This window comes from Pieris rapae, chromosome 12 (assembly GCF_905147795.1).
Source record: "Pieris rapae chromosome 12, ilPieRapa1.1, whole genome shotgun sequence".
NCBI classification, from domain to species: domain Eukaryota; kingdom Metazoa; phylum Arthropoda; class Insecta; order Lepidoptera; family Pieridae; genus Pieris; species Pieris rapae.
This window is the reverse complement of record NC_059520.1, coordinates 4,933,660-4,953,935: the sequence shown is the minus strand read 5'-3', so window position 1 is coordinate 4,953,935 and position 20,276 is coordinate 4,933,660. Positions and strand designations below refer to the sequence as shown.

At 31.7% G+C, this 20,276-nt stretch overlaps 1 protein-coding gene across 1 annotated transcript; it reads right to left on the bottom strand.

The window, feature by feature from the left end:
- Positions 1-159: 159 nt before the first annotated feature.
- LOC110993741 (b(0,+)-type amino acid transporter 1) lies at positions 160-20,227 on the bottom strand. Its single transcript, XM_022260104.2, has 13 exons — positions 20,083-20,227; positions 11,408-11,517; positions 10,472-10,568; positions 6,437-6,538; positions 5,949-6,055; positions 5,540-5,675; positions 5,084-5,209; positions 4,429-4,576; positions 3,951-4,178; positions 3,345-3,441; positions 2,447-2,596; positions 1,935-2,103; positions 160-1,695 (listed from the first exon to the last, which is right to left on the bottom strand). Exons 1-13 carry the CDS (start codon positions 20,120-20,122, stop codon positions 1,628-1,630), a joined length of 1,578 nt encoding a protein of 525 aa, XP_022115796.2. The 5' UTR covers positions 20,123-20,227; the 3' UTR covers positions 160-1,627.
- Positions 20,228-20,276: the final 49 nt, after the last annotated feature.

Genomic DNA, 20,276 nt, shown 5'->3' with positions numbered 1-20,276 from the left:
GAATCGGAACTGTCTTTAACAATGCTTTATATATAGTTAGGATACTAGTAGTATCTGACAGTCTCTCTTTTTGAATTAATGTTTTAAGAATTTACTAGAAGTCTTATGATACAAATTAAATATGTTAAGGGTTAAATAAAATGCACGATGCTATTTTCAAATGTCTTTATTTTAAAATTTCATTTAATCAAATGACAGTATATTACATAACAATAAATAAATCTGTTTTTTTAGGTATAGAAGTATATAATGATATTTCTGTACACAAAATAAAACCATTCCGTTTTACCCATAACAATATCACATCGTTAGGTGTGTACTTGTATGTGCCCATCGAAAATATTTATTGTTTTTTTATTTTTCTATGCAAAACTAGCATATTTGTAACAAGCCACATTTGATGCAAATTTATTGGCAATGATTGGCAACTATTAACGCAATGTAGCGAAATTTTAATCTCCTACCTACTTCACACATTAAAAACTTACAAAATAAAAATACAACCTGGACGACAAAGTGGTGCCCCGGTAAGGAATGATAGGACCAATTTTTACCGGTCGCAAAACTTGCCATCCGCAATAACTAATTATTTAGTCTTATACAGGGGAAAGATATTCAATTATGCAACTGTGTGTCGCTTCAATGTTAATTACGAATATTTTGCCTAAGTCTAAAAACAAATGTATTTGTTTCTATCTCTTACCAAAAAGCTATGATTTGCATACTCGACAAAGCACTATACCTCATCTAAAAAAATCTAACCTAATGAAAGCAGATGGGAACTACAAACTATGAGCTTAGCACAATCACTCATAGTTACACGAAATATGAACAAGCAGAAATCTTAATTTTACCAGGGGCTATGATATCACATACAATTGCTATTTTAAAAATGTCGTAAACGTGGCTTTAAAATACATAAATCGTTGCTACCACTGATCTGGTTAAGACCCCTGCATCAACTTTTTCTCTGCTAAATTTCAAGAGTAAAGTTCTCAATAAAGACCATATTATATGATAAATGAATACGTTAGGAGTTGAAACATTTTTTTAAACTTTTTAACTCGTAATTCACTTGAATATTTTTTAATTGATGCAATTTGAATAAAATGTTACGGAAGATTTTATAAATGCGATATTTATCAAATAAATTTGAGGACCTGATGGAAATATCGGAGACCCTTCGAACTTTTGCAGAGAAAATTTTATAATATGTACACTTTTACACATATTACAAGAATATAGATCTTCGAAGCTTTAATTTTAAACCCTGTTTTTGTATGACCTCTCAGGAATGATTCGTGCAAACTAATGAATTGATTAATGCTTATAGATAAAATCTTACTATTGAAGCTTAACAAGTTTACAATAGTTTAATTTGAACAACTAAAACAACATGAGAGAAATATTTTTATAAAATCAACAATATTATAAAATATTTTAAATACGTAAATTTTCGAAAATACTATAAAGGAACAAATACTTATCAGTCAAAAATATTAAAAATGAACCTTTGTTTTATATTTGGTGGATATTTTGAGCTCTTTATTATCCACTTGTATAGTGGGATTTTGCAAAAATAAAATCTTGTAAATATAACGCCTTTTTAACGTCTGGCTTAGACTACCTAGTATTCGAAAGTTGTCGATGTCGGCACTACTTCCATTACCATCTGTAGAAACACCGTTATCTTGTCTGAAAGGAACATATTTTTATTGATTAAACTCTTGTCTCATATAAATAATTTGAAAGGGGTATAAAATAGTTTGTCAGAATTATGTGGGTACAATTAAATTAAATATAAATTGTTAACGTGCGTTAGGATAGTACCAGGCGAGGGATCGATAGTTTGACGTGTTCAGCCTAGGCACAGGATGTTTAAAACCGAAATAAACCAAATACTCGTTTAGTTTAATTTCTGAAGATTTACTTACCCATAAATGGCAGAGAGTACCCCCATTTCACAAAGGGGATATAAACAAGTAGACCGCCAAAGATAAATCCAGTCGCATACAGATACTCCCATTGCGGTTTGTCTATGATTGGGGCTACCACGAGGTATGTCGATACTATAAGTACGATGTATGGGATAATAATTGGCACCTGTTGAAAAAAATATATTAAATACCTTATGCAAAATTCAATAGGTACTCACGGAACTTTAAAAGGCCAAAAAAATTCAAATTTTTTTATCACTGGCTTTTTTGCGTTACAACCTTTTTTTGTTGTTATGTTTCGTACCTACGAGCGACAAATTACGAATATACTAAAATAATATAAACTGTAAAAACTAATCACAGCGTTATATACTATCTATATAATTTTCATTTCCTTTGTATATATGGAAATAGGTGTTAAATCAAAAATGACCACGAATGTTATCCGGACTTGGCCTGCACGTAAATGCGAATGAAAATTGTATTAAAATACTCTTTGTGTATCGTACCTTGTAAGGCCTGGGCGCATGTGGCTTTGTCTTCCTCATAACTATAAGTGCCAACATAGCACCTCCGTAGAATATCCACGCAGTGAACGAGAAGAAGTCGATCAGGGAGTCTATGGTACCATATAGCACCATTGCGACCGCAATCAAAGACTATAAAAAATAATGTGTGAGAAAATAAAAAAATCCCATTCTTCACAGAGAGAAGTTATGAGCAACTTCATTACGGCGTTAGTTATATTTTCTTTTTATTACGATAAGCAATTCGAAATTAATCTATTTGACGACGATCTAGTCATGACGGCAGTTATGATAAAATTTTCATAGTATAAATTTTAAAATATCATGGCTGAAAATATTTTGAAAATAATTTAAAGGTAAACTGAGCTATAGGTATGTACGAAAGATAAAATGAAATAATTAACCAACAAGATAGACATAAAAAAATGGCGCTACACCTTTAATTTTTTCTAACGGACATGAGGTGATCAGCCTTCTGGGTCTGACACACGTCGTTGACTTTTTGGGTCTAAGACATGCCGGTTTCCTCACTGATAAAAATTATAAAGGGTCGCATGAGAATCACACGCCACTAGGTCCTCACAGCTCATAACATACATACTGCACAAATAGAAATAACTAATAATACTTTTGTATAAAAAACTAAAGCAGCACTCTAGCAATAATTATCTATTTAATAACTATATTATAGTCTATACTATTTTACGTAACTAAAGTTTATGTTTACGGGTACGCTTTACTCATCATTCTTAACCCCTTTTTCATAAATAAAAACTAAATTAGTCTTATTGCACTGAATTAACGAAAGAACACTTTGGTTCGTCAAATTATGCTAAGGCTTGCATGAAAAAGGCGAAGAAAAAGAATTAGATATACTTACATGAAAAATCAGTCCAGGCGCGGGGGTAAAGCGACGCACATGCACATACGATAGTATATCTAACAGATGACCTTCACGGGATGCTGCGAAACACAACCTGCGGAACGAATTATTTATAATAGCATTCATTATGCTTATAATATAGAACTTTAAACAATACTATTTTGACGGATGAACTGAGTAAATTTTTATTATGCAGTTGTCAAAAAATATTAGGTTTTTAGTGATTATTCTGAGATACGTTTGGCGTGCTAAATGTCTGACGGTATAAAATATTCTCATTCATTGTTGTTATGTCTTGGTATTTCTTTTATCCTGTTTTATTTGTTTGAGTTGTGTGTGTTGAAGTGATAGACGGTGCGAATCCATATAAAAATATGTAAAATAATAGCAGCCGAAATAAAGATTTTATAACTCTAAGAGATTTTGGCTCACGTAGAAAATAATTAAACAAATTAACAATACAATGACCGTTCTCAATCCTTTTATTTTATAAACATAACACAAATCTTTTCTCAACATGTGATATTTATCTTTCAATTAGGCCATTAATTTTTAATTTTAACTTGGCATGTTAAGCTTGGCAAATTAAATACAATGTCTTACCTTCCTGCTACAAACAAAGTGCCGTTTGCCGAGCCAAAAGTGGATATAGTGACGGCCAAAGGCATGAGCCAAGCCATAGGACCCAGTAGCCGATTGCCGAAAGTAACTGCTACGGCCTCACTATCCGTCATCTCACTGACCGACATCACGGCCAAGTATGATACGTTTACAAGTGCGTAGCATAATGTCACCAATGGGATACCGATTATGATGCTCAACGGTAGGTTCCTAGAATTAATTAAAGCTGTAAGGATCCCGAAGACAATATTAGTGGTGCCGCACTTTGTTGTTTTATAAAACTATCTAGTTAATTATTAAAAATAGGAACAATTTTTGGTTGCATATTTTATCAAATTTATAGCATATCTTCGGGCGAATGCTTTTAGCGATACGAGAGAAATATTCAAGACAATTATTTTTTAGTTAAGGATTGTAGTAATAAACAGCATTATTTATTTAGTTAATAAATATTTCTTACTTGGATGGATTCTTTATTTCTTCAGTAACATAGTTGAGATTGTTCCAACCGTCATAGGCCCAAAGGCCGGTGTAGAATGCGGTGGCAATGTTGCCCAGAGTCGCCGTACTACTGGCGAAGTTGGGCTCCTGTAAATGTCGCGTATTACCTGCACCATACGGACACAACTGCTGTCAGTCTACATCAAGTATTCCCCCATTATGATTATGTTAATGATGAAGTCGATGATTTTACGTTAAATATGATTATTAAGTTATGTAGGTTTAGGAGGTTAATTATCAAAGGAGGAGGTTCTACACTATTTTAAGATATATCGCCAAAAATACCTCTTATATTTATAGCATATAATTCCCTTACTATGCGAATTACTCTATAAAGATTTAAACCCTAAACTTTTTGTAGCTATCTCGGCTACGATTCAGCTATTATGAAACTGAGGACTTGGTAAAACATTAATTGAATTGACTTTGAATATGCTTTACCACAAATAGCACTTAATTAAGAAATGACTTCGTATCGACTGACACAGAAATCAAGCTGCGGTAACACGTGTAATCAATAGGTATATTCGTTCAGAATTAACTGAATACAGGTATATATTACTCAAACGATGGAAGATGATTACACACCACGCCTATTCAAAGGCTTTTATTACCTTGTATGAGTTTGTAAGCTCCTCCACAAACGATGATTGCTATGGCCACTAACTTCGCCGCTGTAAAGATGTTTTGCACGTTCGTCGCTAAGTTTACGCTATAGCAGTTTACAGCCAATATCATCACTGAAAAGTTAATAGAAATTTAGTATAAATGTATATCCCCACGTTTATTAAACCTATAGGATAAAAACAGTGTGACTAGGCATTTAAAATACTAAACATAAAAATACCTAACAGATTTTACAATTCAGTAATTTCCCTAATTTAAAAAAAAGATGGACAGAAAAAAGAATGAAAGTGGAGCATCATAAATTTAAGAAAATATAATATTCGGCGAACGCTACATAGAAATTGCGGTAAAACGATTATCGTGTATTTATTATCTGAATATATTTTTGCATTGTTCTAGTTCAAATAAAATTTTAATTATTTTCATACAAAGTCAGGTCTTACCAATAGCAATAACAGCCACAAGTTTTACGAGTGTGTCCGGGGGTTCGCATTCAGAGACGAACGGCTCGACCGCATATTTCGCAAAACTTAGGCAAATAATCGCCATTTGCGAGGGCTTCAGAACCAGTGTCGAAACCTAGAAAAGCATTTCATTATCCGTATATTTTTTAATTCTTAAACCCATTAAAGGACCATAAACAAAATCAATCTGATTAGGTATGTTCTTTTAACTAAAGCACCTCTTTTGTCCGGAAGAAACATTTATCTGTTTTACGAGTATTCAGTATTCATTTATCAGTTTAATAATAATAGTAATACTAGTTATATACAGTTATTCACATTGAAAATTTTATAGATATCTATGCACCTTCGACAGACTATATGCTAAAACATTGTAAATTTTTCATACCCATGAAAACAAAAATGCAGGTGGCCCTCCAAAAGCGTCCATAAAATATGCATACTCAGCACCGGATGACGTGTTCATTGTCCCCAATTCAGCATATGCGAGCGCCCCTGAACAAACATCACCGTGTAAAAAATTGCATAAGTATGATTGGTTTTATTTAATTTCTACAAAAGAAGCAGATGATTAATATGTTTGATTTAAAAAAAGACGACCGAGTCTCAACGTAAGTTTAAAAAAAAACTAAATCAATCTAATTACAGTCTTTTAACTAAAGTACTCTTTTGTGTATTTTTTTTAAATTGAGTTTACGATGTGATGAAAATAGACAAAAGAGTACTGAATTTATAAGAGTGCAATTAGGCTGATGTTTTTTTTATATCTACTAGGTACCTCTTTCTGTGAGTGTAATCACAAATTTTCTTTGAATGAATCATATGTTTGCTTTACTTAACCATGTATAATTTGGAGATTATGTTCATTGTAATTACCAAGCAATGAGAGTAGGCCACAAGACATCCATATTATGAAGCTTATGCCCACTGAGCCAGTGCGCTCCAGAAGCCCAGAGGGCGAGACGAATATACCAGATCCTGAAACAAAACCAAAGTTAGTTAATGTTACTATTAGTACTAGCCTCGTAAATTCTAACATTAAATAAAATCTTATCCAACAGTTATATTATTTTTGGTTGAGCGTTTAGAATAGGTTTTTTTAATATGGGGTCGTTCAATTATAACGTAAGCACCATAGGGGTAGAGGGGGGACTTTGATTTTCTTATTTTGTGATTACGTCAACAGTAATTATTTACTTTTTACACATATTACGCACGAAATGTATTTTTGAGGATTCCTACAATAAATTAATACGTCTTAATGTACTTTTGAGAGTTTTGCTTACTTTTGCTAGAAAAAGATGAAGGGAGGGGGGGATAAATTGCAGTAAATTTGCTTACGTATTACTTGCACGGCCCCCATCATTATATATTGCATATATTATCTATATGTATAATTAACATATTATTATATGTGTGTATATATATATTATATAATAAATATTTACATATACATATTTACAATAATATAATTGGTAAAATAAGTTCGTTGATAAAGATTACTTTAATAGGAATATAATAACTGGAAAGATTATAAAATTAATATAATCACGTAGTAGTAATCAACAGGTAAATTGCATTTTGTAGCGGCATATAATTATATGTATATAAAGACTGGAGTCATATTTCGGTCGATTCATGGCACATATGTATTTTTAAAACACAGGAAATTTGATTAGTGAATATTCTTGCTTATAAAGATATCTTCTTTCAACCGAATTACATATTAGGTATTATCTCTATAAAGTAAGGAAAAAAAATAATACCTTCTTAATGCAATTATTTTACATTAATCCATTATTATTATTATTTTATTATTATTAACTAAAAAAACTTAAGACGCCTTGTTAAAAAAACATCATTTAAATTAGAACTATCAAATCAAACTATGTTACGGAACTTACGGTAAAACTAAGTAAAATAATAGTATTTCTTATTTGTCGAATTATATTTATTTAATTACTAGCGACCCGCCCCGGCTTCGCACGGGTGCAATGCTGAAACTAAATACACTACAGAAAATCTGTGAACGTTATGTATGTTGAAAATGTGGGTTATCCATAAGAGATAGACATATACCATCATGGACTTTTCTGTAGACCTTTTCAATGTGTACAATACTTAGTACATTATTTTGATAAAACTCGTAGGGTTCAGCCTGCGTTTGCAATGTAAGCGGAAAAAATGTAATTATTTACGACATCACATTAGAAACCTCAAAAATAACAGTACTTCTCCACTATTTAATGGATTTTATTATACATATAAACCTTCCTCTTGAATCACTCTATCTATTTAAAAAAACCGCATCAAAATCTGTTGCGTAGTTTCAAAGATTTAAGCATACAAAGGGACATAGGGACAGAGAAAGTGACTTTGTTTTATACTATGTAGTGATGTAAAATATTTTCGCACCTAAATCAAATTCAATACAAAATTTGGGTTTTTATTATTTTTATGAGACTTGGCTCTAGACACTCATCGTGACACTTTTGTATATTGTCACGTGATGGAAGTCTTTAACCAACAAGTAGCTAAATGATTATCAGCTATTTTAAGAATATCCAAATTTACTTTAAGGAAACTTAATCCTTCAAAGCCGCTCAAATAACCCTTCACAATTTTCATTTAAAGTAATAATTATTTAGGAGCTCGTTATAACAATTCCCAAAGCTCCTGGGTTTATAATAATTGTAACAAGGGAATTAGTCGCACCAGACAGTTGTGAAGTAAACAGCGGTGACGAACAACTGTCAGAGTGACAGAGTGACAGCAACTTGTAAAATTATTATATTGCGTTAAACAACTCGCGAACAATTCCAGCAAGTTCTCCTATTACTTATTTATCGTGAACTCTCAACTATATTCAACTTTATAGTTATATAATATGTTCAATTTATAACTATGCATTATGTATACATATATTATGATTTCATTAGATTGATAGGAACTTAATTTAAGTTCTTTTGTGTATGGAATTTTGTATCCTTACCTAACCTAACCTGCGTAGGTAGAATGTAACATAGAATCTACAATAATATTTATAGTAATTAACTGGCCAATAAGGTACCTTCCCAATACCAGGTCCTGCTTCAGCGCATAAAAGGAGGAATTCGCTATTTAAAATTAACTTTTATCTTCTATCCCATTTAGAAACTTCATAACATACATAAACATCTATAAACAGATCGTAATAATACTTGCTGCAGCTCCATCATCGAATGTCGAGGAAGAATACAAATCTCCACTCGAATCACCTCAATATCTGCCACAATACCAATATGTTTATCCAGCCAGTCAAGCTATTTCTATACGAGCCTTATGGTGGTGAGGCTGTTCATGGACGGCGAACCAACAGCATGACACTCCTTCAACACTTCCAGAACGTTTTCCGCCTAACCCTATTGCTATTTAGTAGGTAAATTAAAAAGTTTAAAACAGAATATCTTATTATTTTTAGTGAGATGAATGCATTTTACGAGGGGTTTTCAATAAATAGCGGTAAGGCTATACATTTTCCCAGGAAAGAAAAAAGTAAAATCTCTCAGGCATACATCTATATATATAAAAATCAATTGCTGTTCGTTAGTCTCGCTAAAACTCGAGAACGGCTGAACGGATTTATCTTATCTTGGTCTTGAATTATTCGTGGAGGTCTAGGGAAGGTTTATAAGGTGAGAAAAATTCGAATAATTGCCGGGAAAATCCTCAAAACAGCATTTTTCTATTTCCCATACAAACGTTTTCTAAATAAAATGGAGAGTCAATTTGTAATTTATTACCGCTGCATAAAGTTCAAATTCGCGTGCGCGTTGGAGTACCTAATATCGCGTTCTGAAACTCAACAAAAGTGAAAGTGAATCGCGAACGCGACAAAATTGCCTAGTCTCAAAATACATAGTACATAAATAAACACAATTTTAGCTAACTTCAGTTGTTACTCTGTCCGATTATTTTTTTATTTTAGCTAACTTAAGTTGTTACTCTGTCCGATTATTTTTTATAGAAATCGAAAGATAAATCAATAATAATAAAGACAAATTAAATTATGGTTTCCTTCAAATCAGTCGACACCGTAATGAACCAGGATGACGTAATCAACTATCCCACTGAGTTTTTAAATTCACTGGAATTGCCTGGATTGCCACCTCACAATTTGCAGTTAAAAGTAGGATCAGTTGTCATCATGCTGCGTAACATTAATCAACCTCGACTATGCAATGGAAGAAGACTGGCTGTGAAAAGACTGATGAATAACGTCATTGAGGCGACAATCATAAAAGGAAAATACAAAGGAGAGGATGTCTTGATCCCGCGGATACCGATGATTCCAACGGACTTACCATTCATTTAGAATTCAACTCTCCATTTTATTTAGAAAACGTTTGTATGGGAAATAGAAAAATGCTGTTTTGAGGATTTTCCCGGCAATTATTCGAATTTTTCTCACCTTTTAAACCTTCCCTAGACCTCCACGAATAATTCAAGACCAAGATAAGATAAATCCGTTCAGCCGTTCTCGAGTTTTAGCGAGACTAACGAACAGCAATTGATTTTTATATATATAGATAAGTGGCTCTTTTTGTCTTGATAATAATCTATTTTAAATATATCAGTTTAAAGGTAAACTTTAGCAAATATTGAAATTAAATTCCGTTAATTAATCATGAAGATTAGTAACTGTATTTAGTCTCACTTTTTCGATACATGAAGTTCTATCATTTTTACATGTTGTTTGTTTGTTATAAGGCGTATAGTGTCTTCGTATCGTATTGAACGAAGAATTCTTACATTAAATGCACTTAGTATAGACTATTATTATGCATATTCATTAGTAGTTTTAGACAGTTAGACAAAAAAATCTGGACTTTTATTTAACTATACAGGTTAAATATTCATCTGGCTACTAACCAATCATAGTTCCGACGATTAGAGCCACCCCACTGAAGAGTCCCACCCGTCTCTTGAGGTGAACAGGGTCGTCCGGAGCTGCGTCCGACCCCTCCAACTGGTAAACAAAATTCAAGTAAGTATTTTACACACCTACATTTTGAATATAATTGCAAGAGTGTCAAAATCATACTTATGAGTCCTAAACGGTGTAACAATACTAATAACAATATATTCCATTCGTTATAAATATTTGGTTTTGGACAATTTTTTGTTTAGCGCGGAAACTGTATTCATATCAGCTATCTTAAGATAAAATACGTTTATTATCATGAGAGCATAAAGTCCCATCGTTACTCAAATAAGATAATCGTACTGCTTTGTCCTTGAAAAGAAAAGCCGGATGTCCAGGCGTAATACAGTATACGTCACATGGACTAATTAACATGGGCCACGCAGGTGAAATAAATAACGTTGTTCGAACTTTAAAGCTGCAAAATGTTAATACGTAAAGCGTGGGAAAATTTGAATCGAAGCATACACACGTATTTGTAGAACTTGGTCAAGGCTCGTAATTTATCGGACTCATTTGCCTACATTGTTTGCCAATATAAATTAATTGATGTATATAGGTTTTAGTAAGTTAATTAGTAGAAATTTAAGATATATTAAATTTCTACTAATTAACTTGGTTGGTTGTTATAAGTGTAATGAAATTGTCTTTAATTTTATCAAAAATAAGTTTCTTTACGATCTCCCTACACATAGGGAAAGGAATATAATAAAATACTGTTTTCTGTATACTTTCGATACATTTATACGTATTACATTAACTTTTAAAACTATATTTTAATCATCTACTTTATTAGATGTGTGAGTAAATAACCAGTCTTGTTTGAGCAGATTTAAAAGAACGTAAAATGACTTTTAACCGGTTAACTTTTGGGCTGAAAATACCTTGTCTCCTGGGTTGGCGTTTCCGTCGGTGAGAGTTCCCGTCGTGCCGTCTTCGGCGTCGCAGCCGGCGGAACACCCGCGCCATACCAATCCGCCTTCGCGTGCGCTCCCTGAAATCATATTGCACTGGGTATCACTTTGGTTCAATTTTATATTGGCAAGACTAAACATATCCCATTTAAGTTTTACCCTTCGAAATTAAAAAAAAAGTATGGAAAAGATAGACTGTATTTTTTTATTTCCCCACCGTTTACTTAAAAAAACGCATCTAACTCCATACTACTAGTACACCCATTCAAGTTTTACTGCTTCAGATAAAAAAAATATACGTTGTATCAGCCAAAGGTCACGTCTAAAAGCAAGTTACTGACAGAAGGAAAATTCGAATACATATATATGATGTGGACTAAAAACATATCTTAGTCAACATATAATAATTTGTATCTGTTCTTTGTACATTTATTTAAATCTTCGATGATCACTTATCGTAAATCTTTGTATAACTGTCTATTGATTTAAATTATATATTCTCATTTATACTTAGTTTTGACTATCATTCATCATTTTAAGTCTGCACATTTTAAAATATAGATCTCCGATTATTGTAATTTACATTTCAGACAATCGTCCATAGGTATTTTACGTATTTATTTGCGATTAAAACAAACGCCATTGCTGAGACTATTTAGTTTGTAGAAGCCATAAATCGTCTCTTAATGGTCTTCGATCAAAAACAATTACAACGATTCTTGCCAAGAATTTAGGATTATGTGATACATAGTTTACAATAGCGAAAATAAAATCTGGAATATTTTTGTTTTTTTACGTAGTTAATGGAATGACGTGTTAATCCGTGTCGCTAAGTTTACTTTTCATTAGGTACCTACTTCTTTTTCCACGTAGCTATTACGTAGGTAGATTCATGTATAGCTTTCTTATACTTTTTTAACTACATCAAAAGTGGAATTACTGGGTAAAACAAAGCAAACTTCAGTGAAACACTGACTATAAAATCCTGCCAGAATTAGATTTTTATAAATGAGTATTTCGATTTTAGTTTAAAAGGCTATTGTTATCTAACGTTTCACTAAGCTTCATTGTAATTTTTTAGCCTACTAGGAATCAGTTACACACTGGACATTAGTAGACAGTATAATATTGTTTATGGCGTTACACATAAGACGACGACGACAAAATAGAGATCATTATAATTGCTCCAAGTACAAATTACATTTTGTAAAGGTCTCGAATTTCGTTGACGCGTCTACATTTGATCCTAGCCAACATATTTCGAAACACAAACGCTACGTAATCAAAACATAATGTTAAACATCACGTATGCAATGAGAATTACGAACCAATATTTGAATAAATCATTTACAAAGTGGATCGTATAATGCACAAAGTCTATATATATTTTTCTTATTAGTGTCCCGGACTAAAATAGCTTTTTTTATAAATTATCCAAGGGCCCAATAAAATAATTTCCATAATTACTTTACATGATTAAAACAAGTTGTTATTATAATCGCAATTAATATTTTCAGTTTAACACGAAAATAATAGAATTTAAAAAAATGCTTATTAAATATCTATTATTTACCGCAATACATTATAAGTTATATTGCTAACTAGTTAAAAATATTTTTAGTTAGAAATTTAGTTTTTCACTTTGTACAGTGTTGCAAAGCTTCAGTAGGTGAATAAAACAACTAATAAATTATGAGATTTATGCGAAAATTTTTGACTGACGTCGACCGTCACGCGCCGACATTCATCAGGGTCCAGGAATAAGTCAGATACACATAACTGTTCGTTTAGATAATAAATTACAGTCACAACAGAATATACAAAACTAGATAAACCACAGAAGATTTTTTGGGAGCTGGCCCAATCAACCATATTGAATTATAAAGCGTATTTACCATTCACGTAATGTATTTTTCGCATTCGCTATGACTCTGAAGTATTTTGCATTGGGTAAAAAAATTGCAAGATAATATAGATTCAGTGAAGCGTTATACTAAAAGATAAAGCAAGAAACCGAAGATATAATTTTTCTTCCTTTACATCAGCTAATTGTTTTATCCTCACAAAATTACCATTCAAATTATATAATCAATTCAAATTACTATTGACCTTCATCTGAGAAGAAAATAGGAGAAACTCTGCCATTCTGAAATTTTTCCGTATTGGCCGTATGCGCTGGCGCGCGTACTGATTTGCTAAGGAGATCGGCAATTTTGTCGCGCATCGCATCGCATACACGACCTCGATGCGGCTGTTGCGCGGGCGCCGGCGCCAGTGCCGACTAAACTGAATAAACTTCAGCCAAACTGATCCAATTAATTTCAACACACGCGACCTAGCAATGTCACACTATTAAACAATAAAAAATCACACTTTCAAATAACTATTGTAATCGAATATCTTAAACATAACACCTATAAGATTAAAATATTGCTTTATCAAGGCACTTCAGTTTGCGTAAAAAACTACGCATAAATGTGAACGTGTCGCTGGCTCAGGGCGGACTGGCTATTCTCGGTGTCAGCAGACACGTGGGCGGACGGATTTCTCGCCGCCCGCCCACCGATCAATGGCCACGCGATTTGACACCTGCTTAAAAGTCCTTACAGATAACAATATGAGCTCTCCACGTGGTTTATTAGTTTACAGTCATTGTTTTGATCATTGGTCCAGGATTTAAAGAAGATGACATTAGCTTCTAAAATAATTAAATCGTAGTTCAATTACTAACACAATTATTATACTGATGTTACTGAAAACAACTAAATTCCCTAAATTGTAAAACTACATATTATCTTTCTTAAAAGTTTTTTTCAAATCAAGTGACAAATAGATTAACCAAATATGTGTTGTCTTGACCTAATCATAAGTTAGGATAATTATTTCATAAAATTTTGATTGTGACGTTTTGTGTATGATTTATCTCGGTACTTCTTCGATATTGAGTTTGCCCGATAGCATTTAAAAGCATTCATTGTTTGGCACGCAGTACGATTTACGAGTGGACACAGATATCAATGTCTTACTCTTTAATTGCCTAGGTACATTAATTATACTGAAATATGTCATTGTTTACACGATATCAAATAAACACCACTAATATAAAGCTTTTAAACAATCACGTAATTAGCCTGTCTGTCTCTATTATTTCTCTTTCAATTGAAATTTAAATTTATGAATTTAAAAGGGAATTTTAGTAGAATTGTTATTTTACTGGTACATAGGTATATTTTCTTTGTTGGAACGTACTTGTCGCTTATAGGTTTTAAAGTAAATATTTAGCAAGACGTTTCCTTTTTTTAATTTCTAATTTAAATTTTTCGCGTTGTATTATTAAATTGAGACTTTAACCTGCATTTTATATTCTTCATACGTAAAATTAAACAATCGATAAAATCCCACATCCCTGTTATTGAATACGTACGAAAGACGTAATTAAACGTTTCTCGTGACTTTTATTTATAGAATCAAGACAGAAAGATATGTTGTATGACGACATGAAGTCTATGGATAAAAGGAACGATCTTTTACATATATTTTTTACATATTTATTCAATTTCGTATAGATATCATTTAATTAAATCAACCATTAATTTAAGCAATTACATAGCAGATAGTAATGTTGTATAACTCGAGAAACAACTGACATCAGGTATATAAACCTCTTATTATAACAAAAATCCTCGAGGTATGAAACTATTTTTTTTCTGGGACTGACATGTATGTATTTATAATGAACCCATTTTCTTAAAACTTACTGTTCCCTTATGTAAATCAAACCTGATATAAAGTTAAAAAGATATGATTTTACTTTTCAAAAGATGTCTGACTATTTCAAACACTTATTTAATTTAGCACTCAAGCTTGGAAACCTCAATCATGATGATTACTAACTTAAATATTATATTATCCAACAATATTACATACATATTGCCTCACAAACATAACGAATATTCATGATAATAAAAACTCATCAGGTCGCCTACCCAGGAATCTTGTTTTGAAACTTTTACAGACATGGAGACGCCTGAAACCTGACCTTGGGTTGACCTTCAGAGAACTTTTGTAGTCATTTTATCAAGAGTATAGACAGAAACGAAGTTTCATTATGTTTAAACAAATAGAAATCTGTTAAATAAATACCAGGGTTATTTTCAAATAATATTCTATAATAAATAACATTTATAGTGTACGTGGCTTAGTGCTAACATGTATTTCGGAGACTAAATGAATAATTAAATCAGTTTGAATGTACCTGTTTGTGTGTGTGTAAAACTACCGCAGCATCTTTATAACAATTCTACTAAATTTACAGTCTGCATGTGTAGATATACATAATCCAAAAATATTTTTCATAGAATATCTCAGCAAACACGTGTATTAAAACAATACAGAAAGCTATTCTAAGATTAACGTCATACCATAAGATCCATTACCACAAAACATATTTCGTAACACTTACCTACTGAGATAGAAGTTTTTATTTTTTAATAATATAAATCATTATAAATTTCTCACTATCAATATTTTTAAGAAATATCATAACTTAAGAAACTTCGGTATAATGTTATCATGTTTTTATCAAAGTTAATCTTAATTGTAAAAATAATTAAATCTTAAAAAAATAGTTAAAAAACAAGTTTTAATCATTACAATACATACAAACGGATGATGCAGATTTTAAGACTTGTTAAATTATTTGATCCCAAATCGTAGATCTAGCCTTTCTTTATTTTCAGCCAGCATAGGAAGCGAGCACTAAATATTATCATATAGTTACACTTCACACAACCATGGCGTGAACTCATTAATACTTCAATAGGTTCATATACGAGTAATTGAAACAAATTTTTCCTACAACAATAAAGGAGTCATTCAGTATCATCGTCAATTAGAGCTTTATACCTACATCGAATTAGTACATAAGGTCTATTTCATTTATTGTGTAAACATACAGTATATTTTCCTCTGCTAAGTTAGCCTTTAAAAAATCACTCAAAGGAGTAGCTAGAATCAATAACTTTGACGCATGCGTTAAAACGTGCAATACCTTAGGTTATAGGTAATTGTTGCTAAAATAAATTTATAATTAAACAGCTATGGTTTTCCATATTTTATTAACAAAAATAAATAATTAACTACAGTTTATTTAAATAAAAAAAAATAAAGACTAATAAGTTAGAAAGTGGAAAATAAAAAGGAATTCCTTTCAATTTTAACTCTAGTTATTATTGACGACGCAGAGAAAAATGAGTGACAAGATCGGTGCATTTGGAAAAGATAACTTTGAAAAAGACGATTGCCGCGAAAGTATTTTGATAAAACCGATAATATTATCCGCGTAATCCATGAAGTGCATGACTGTCAGTTCATGACTTACTTTAATGAAAACCGTACGTGATTGATAAGTTATCAGGCTTCTTTGTGCTACATTTGCGGTCACAAACAATTCAAGGCAAAATAAACGGAACCAGTTTTTAAAACTGCTCCTGTCTTCCAGAGAGTACCTTAAATAACAGCAATTTATTCCGACCATAAAAACATAAATATGAGGCTCAAGACCGAACGCGATGGATACTCACTGTGGACGCTCCGTCTAGGTGTTACATTGACATTGAGTCATAAAGAAAGTCATACAAACTTAAACACTTGAACTGCCTAACCAATTAAATGTAAAGAAAATGAATAGATGTGAAGATATGTTGACTTATTTTAGATGTATCTAGTTGACTATGTCCTCAATTATTAGTTCCTATATTCTTCAAAAACAAAGAAGCAGCTGTGTGTGTGTGACAATATTTAAAAGCTCGAATAACCCAGAATGTCAGTCCTCACCTTATGACTGAAACTTAAAGTATGTATCGTAATTTAATGCGCATTATATCAACAATGACACACTACACATCGCTACAAGATCCCTCTAGAGCTCATATCATTATGGCTCTCATAAACCATATATTGTTTGACAGCAAAAAGATATTGATTAATATGATTAATTACAGGTCGTACTCTTCAGTAAATTAAATGAATTGTCGTAATATAGAATATAGAAAAACCCACTTATAATCGGGAGGTCCAGAGGTAAGAAGAAAATAATAAAAAAGTTGACGAATTTTGGAACGAATAGATTAAAGTCGACGTTTTTGTTCGTTGTTTAGAAAGTTACGTGGTGCAATCAAGGAGATCTTTATTTTACGAAGGAAGCGGAATGGTAATCGTTTTGTCATCCAATATTATCTTCAAGGAAATGACAAACTGCCCACTTTGTCATCGCAGGGCCACGTACAGTCACAGTATGTAAAGATAATTAGGTTATAATTTCATAATATATTGTTGGAAAATTTGATTTAAATAAATAAAAATATTAATAAGAAAATAATTTTTAACTGAAATTAAACGGATTTTTTAAATAATGAACCGGCCCTTAAAATTTTATGAGTACCTACAGCGGTTATTACATTTCAGGTCAACAGAAATCGATGTACATAAAAGTCGATAAAATCCATTAAATTGAATTAAAAGTTCATAATTTTAGTTTTAAGTTACAGACTGATTTTTTCTTTAAACTTGACACATTCGACAGAACATTTCAAGTTATATTAATCACTACTAATGTTTTATTTTAACACAGGTTCCTTATTTAATAACAATGTACTCTACAAGTATTTTAAACGACTGATTGACGAGGGCAATAACTCATCAACTATAACGTCTGATGTCAATTTAATTTGTTTCTTGTTAAGAACATTATTTATTATAACCGCCACGAGGGGCCTTAGAGAATTCTTTAGACCTGATTTTCGGCAGTTTTTTTACAAGAATATTATACTTTTATTGGGTCACCACAAGTCATCGGTTGACCATTGAAATCACAATCAAATAATTGTAAAATCGTGTCAGTTATTTTAATAGTCGTTTAATCAGATAAAGCATACTTTCGATTAAAATATATTTCTAAAACCGGTAAAAAAAAATTGTCGATAATAATGCCTTTTCGACTGGACGATTTAAAAATAATATCTCATAAAATTATTTAGCATTGTACTTTAAACTGTCAGGGGGACAGGAGCGTCTATGTTCTCATGTCAAACATGGGGAAGTAAATCATCATAAGCAAAAATGTATATAAGCGATATACAAAGAACTATAAACGAGTCTGTACAAAGTACATTTTAGCTATGTTATAAGTGGACGAAGATATAAGACCAGAATAGGAAAACAATTTTTACAAACTGATTTTAATAATTATATATGGTAGATCAAACATGTAGTTCTTTGAAGACTTTAATTGAAATGGATTAATGAAATAAAAATGGTTTTAATTAAACAATGATACTGACTGAAATACTTATTTATTTTCTATTCAGGCGACATTGCGGATATAAACTCGTTTAACAGTAATTCCCTAGTGATAATATTGTACATGATGCGACTAGGGAATAATTTCATAAATATGTATATGGTTAATTTTGTCTATATAATTGTTTTACAACATAATATTTACCTACCAATACAATTTATAATATATTATGTACTATAATTTGTCCAGGAGTTATACTTCTGATTGATTTTTTTAAAGTTACCTACTTAATGGAAATTACCTACGTAAAAATACCTCGTATTGTACTAATAGTATTGTCTTTTTTCTTCCTTATTGACACATTTTTAATTTAAGTAACGTAATCTTATCTAACATCATTTATTAAAACAATATTATCATTAATAAGAGACAGCTTTTATAAACTGCATGCAATTGATTTAAAAATAAATGATTGTATATCTTCAGTGACTAGTATATACTCGTACCTACTATAAACAACAAGAACTAAGCTTCACGATTTTTAATCATTACATAATTTGCACACAAAAGAGATCGCTCTGAGCTAATTTTTTATGGAATATTTCAAACTATAAACTTAAAATATGTACATCAAAATAATATTATTTTAAATAGTTCAAATAATGTAAATTCACGATTATGTACATTAAAGAAGTTTTATTTCAGTAACTTCGCCGACCTTTAACAATCCTTAAAGTTCAAATGTAACATGAAGGTAACGATAATACACAAGGTGTAAGTCCAAAGTTATTCACAAAATATTAGCAATGCAATATAAATAAAGTAGGTTTAATGGAATTTAGCTTGTGATTTAATAATTGCAATTACTTCATGTTTAGGTTATGTTGATGCTACAAATCTCTACGAATTCAAACGTAGCATGCCCTCAAGTGAACAAGGTTACGCTGTCCTTTTTCGTAGACCACATACGTTATACATACGTTCCTCAAAACATGAAATTATCTCTTTATTTTTCAAATCCAAATTGATTGTACTATTGTTTTAGATCGATAAACTAAGAAAGATAATAAATTCTGAATAAAATTCAAGTACCAAAACCTGTAAATACATGTATATAAAATTGTAATTAACTATATTTTTATACAAAAATCGATATTTATACGGTAGTAAATGGGTATAAAAAGAGTTATGTATGTATTGTATAAGCAATAGGGATAAATTGCATCAGAATCCGACACCCAGTGTATTCTAAACAAAATGAGCTTATATCATGTGACAGTGAAATCTTACTTTGACTTCTATATATATATCTCTCTCTCATTATATCGTTTATCATATAACTTACCATTACATGCAATCGTAGGCGGCTGTTCATGGTGATGCATTGCTCGGAGCACCGTGATGCGTAAGGAGGACCGCGCCCTTTCATGTCACAAGCGAGACTGAACGAGCTGACTGGCCGGTGGCTGCCTGAAACAGTCAAACTTCCCTTGCCCCAAACCCCGCACTCCGCATGCGCGGCTGAAAAGTCCTTATTCT